Genomic DNA, 1,491 nt, shown 5'->3' with positions numbered 1-1,491 from the left:
CTGAATCTCTTGTCACAGTGTGAACACTTATAAGGTTTCTCTCCAGTGTGGATGTTCATGTGTACCTTAAGGTTTGCGAAGTGTGCAAAACTCTTTCCACATTGATTACATATGAACCGTTTCTCTCCTGTATGAACTCTCATATGTGTCATAAGGTTTCCTTTTTGTGAGAAACTCTTCCCGCACTGATCACATGTGTGCGGTTTCTCTCCAGTGTGGACTACCTTGTGTTTCTTCAGATGTGTTGATCGACTGAATCTTTTGTCACAGTGTGAACACTTATAAGGTTTCTCTCCAGTGTGGCTGTTCATGTGATCCTTAAGGTGTGTTAAGTGTGCAAAACTCTTTCCACATTGATTACATATGAACAGTTTCTCTCCTGTATGAACTCTCATATGTGCCGTAAGGCTTCCTTTTTGTGTGAAACTCTTCCCGCACTGATCACATGTGTGCGGTTTCTCTCCAGTGTGGACTACCTTGTGTTTCTTCAGATGTGTTGATCGACTGAATCTTTTGTCACAGTGTGAACACTTATAAGGTTTCTCTCCAGTGTGGCTGTTCATGTGATCCTTAAGGTGTGTTAAGTGTGCAAAACTCTTTCCACATTGATTACATATGAACAGTTTTTCTCCTGTATGAACTCTCATATGTGCCGTAAGGCTTCCTTTTTGTGTGAAACTCTTCCCACACTGATCACATGTGTGCGGTTTCTCTCCAGTGTGGACTAACTTGTGTTTCTTCAGGTCTCCTGACCGACTGAATCTCTTGTCACACTGTGAACACTTGTACTGTTTCTCTCCAGTGTGGATTTTCATGTGTACCTTAAGGCTTAACGATTGTGTGAAACACTTCCCGCACTGATCACAAGTGAATGGTCTCTCTCCAGTATGAATTCTCAAGTGAACATCAAGATTATATTTGCTCGTCAAACTCTTTCCACACTGAGTGCAGGTGAAAGATTTATTGGCTCCTCTTTTCTTTAAATCTTTCCGTTTGGTTTGAGGGCAACTCAAATGTTTTTCTTCAGTTTTGACATGATTTTTCTCCTGAACTTCATTTAATTCTTCGTTCTCCTCACTTTCTTCAATAAACTCTAAAATAAAAGCAAAAACAGTTCATTTGTCAGTAACTTGGAAAAAAAAGAGATACGTGAAAGTACATAAAAGTGAACCCTGTTGTAACGTGAAAGTACATAAAAGTGAACCCTGTTGTAACAGAGTAAAGACAATTTCGATAATTTTTTTTCTTTTTGATGCAATTTTATAAATTATACTTTCCTGAAACTTTTCATGAATGAGTTACATTGATATTCAAAATATTATTTTTGAAACATTATAGAAACAAATCCCATGTTTCTATAAGGAGAACTATTAAATATGTTTGATCAACTACAAAATTATCTAAAACATTGTTGAAAAAAAAGTGTCCCTTATTATTTGCTGCTTCATCTATATTATTCAACAGCTCTAACGTTTCTATTACAACAAACTA

At 36.9% G+C, this 1,491-nt stretch overlaps 1 protein-coding gene across 1 annotated transcript in view; it reads right to left on the bottom strand.

The window, feature by feature from the left end:
• The window catches only part of LOC107727466 (gastrula zinc finger protein XlCGF57.1-like), a gene marked incomplete at its 5' end in the record, with an annotated part of 4,308 nt that extends 3,215 nt beyond the window's left edge, over positions 1 to 1,093 (bottom strand). The window contains one exon of the mRNA XM_016537338.1: positions 3 to 1,093. Within this exon, the coding sequence (XP_016392824.1) occupies positions 3 to 1,093 (1,091 nt within the window). The remainder of the gene's footprint in view (positions 1 to 2) is intronic.
• Positions 1,094 to 1,491: the final 398 nt, after the last annotated feature.

This window comes from Sinocyclocheilus rhinocerous, unplaced genomic scaffold (assembly GCF_001515625.1).
Source record: "Sinocyclocheilus rhinocerous isolate Xijiao unplaced genomic scaffold, SAMN03320098_v1.1 scaffold8333, whole genome shotgun sequence".
Lineage (NCBI taxonomy): Eukaryota > Metazoa > Chordata > Actinopteri > Cypriniformes > Cyprinidae > Sinocyclocheilus > Sinocyclocheilus rhinocerous.
Note: the sequence above shows the minus strand (reverse complement) of the source record. Positions and strands in the feature narration are given on the sequence as shown.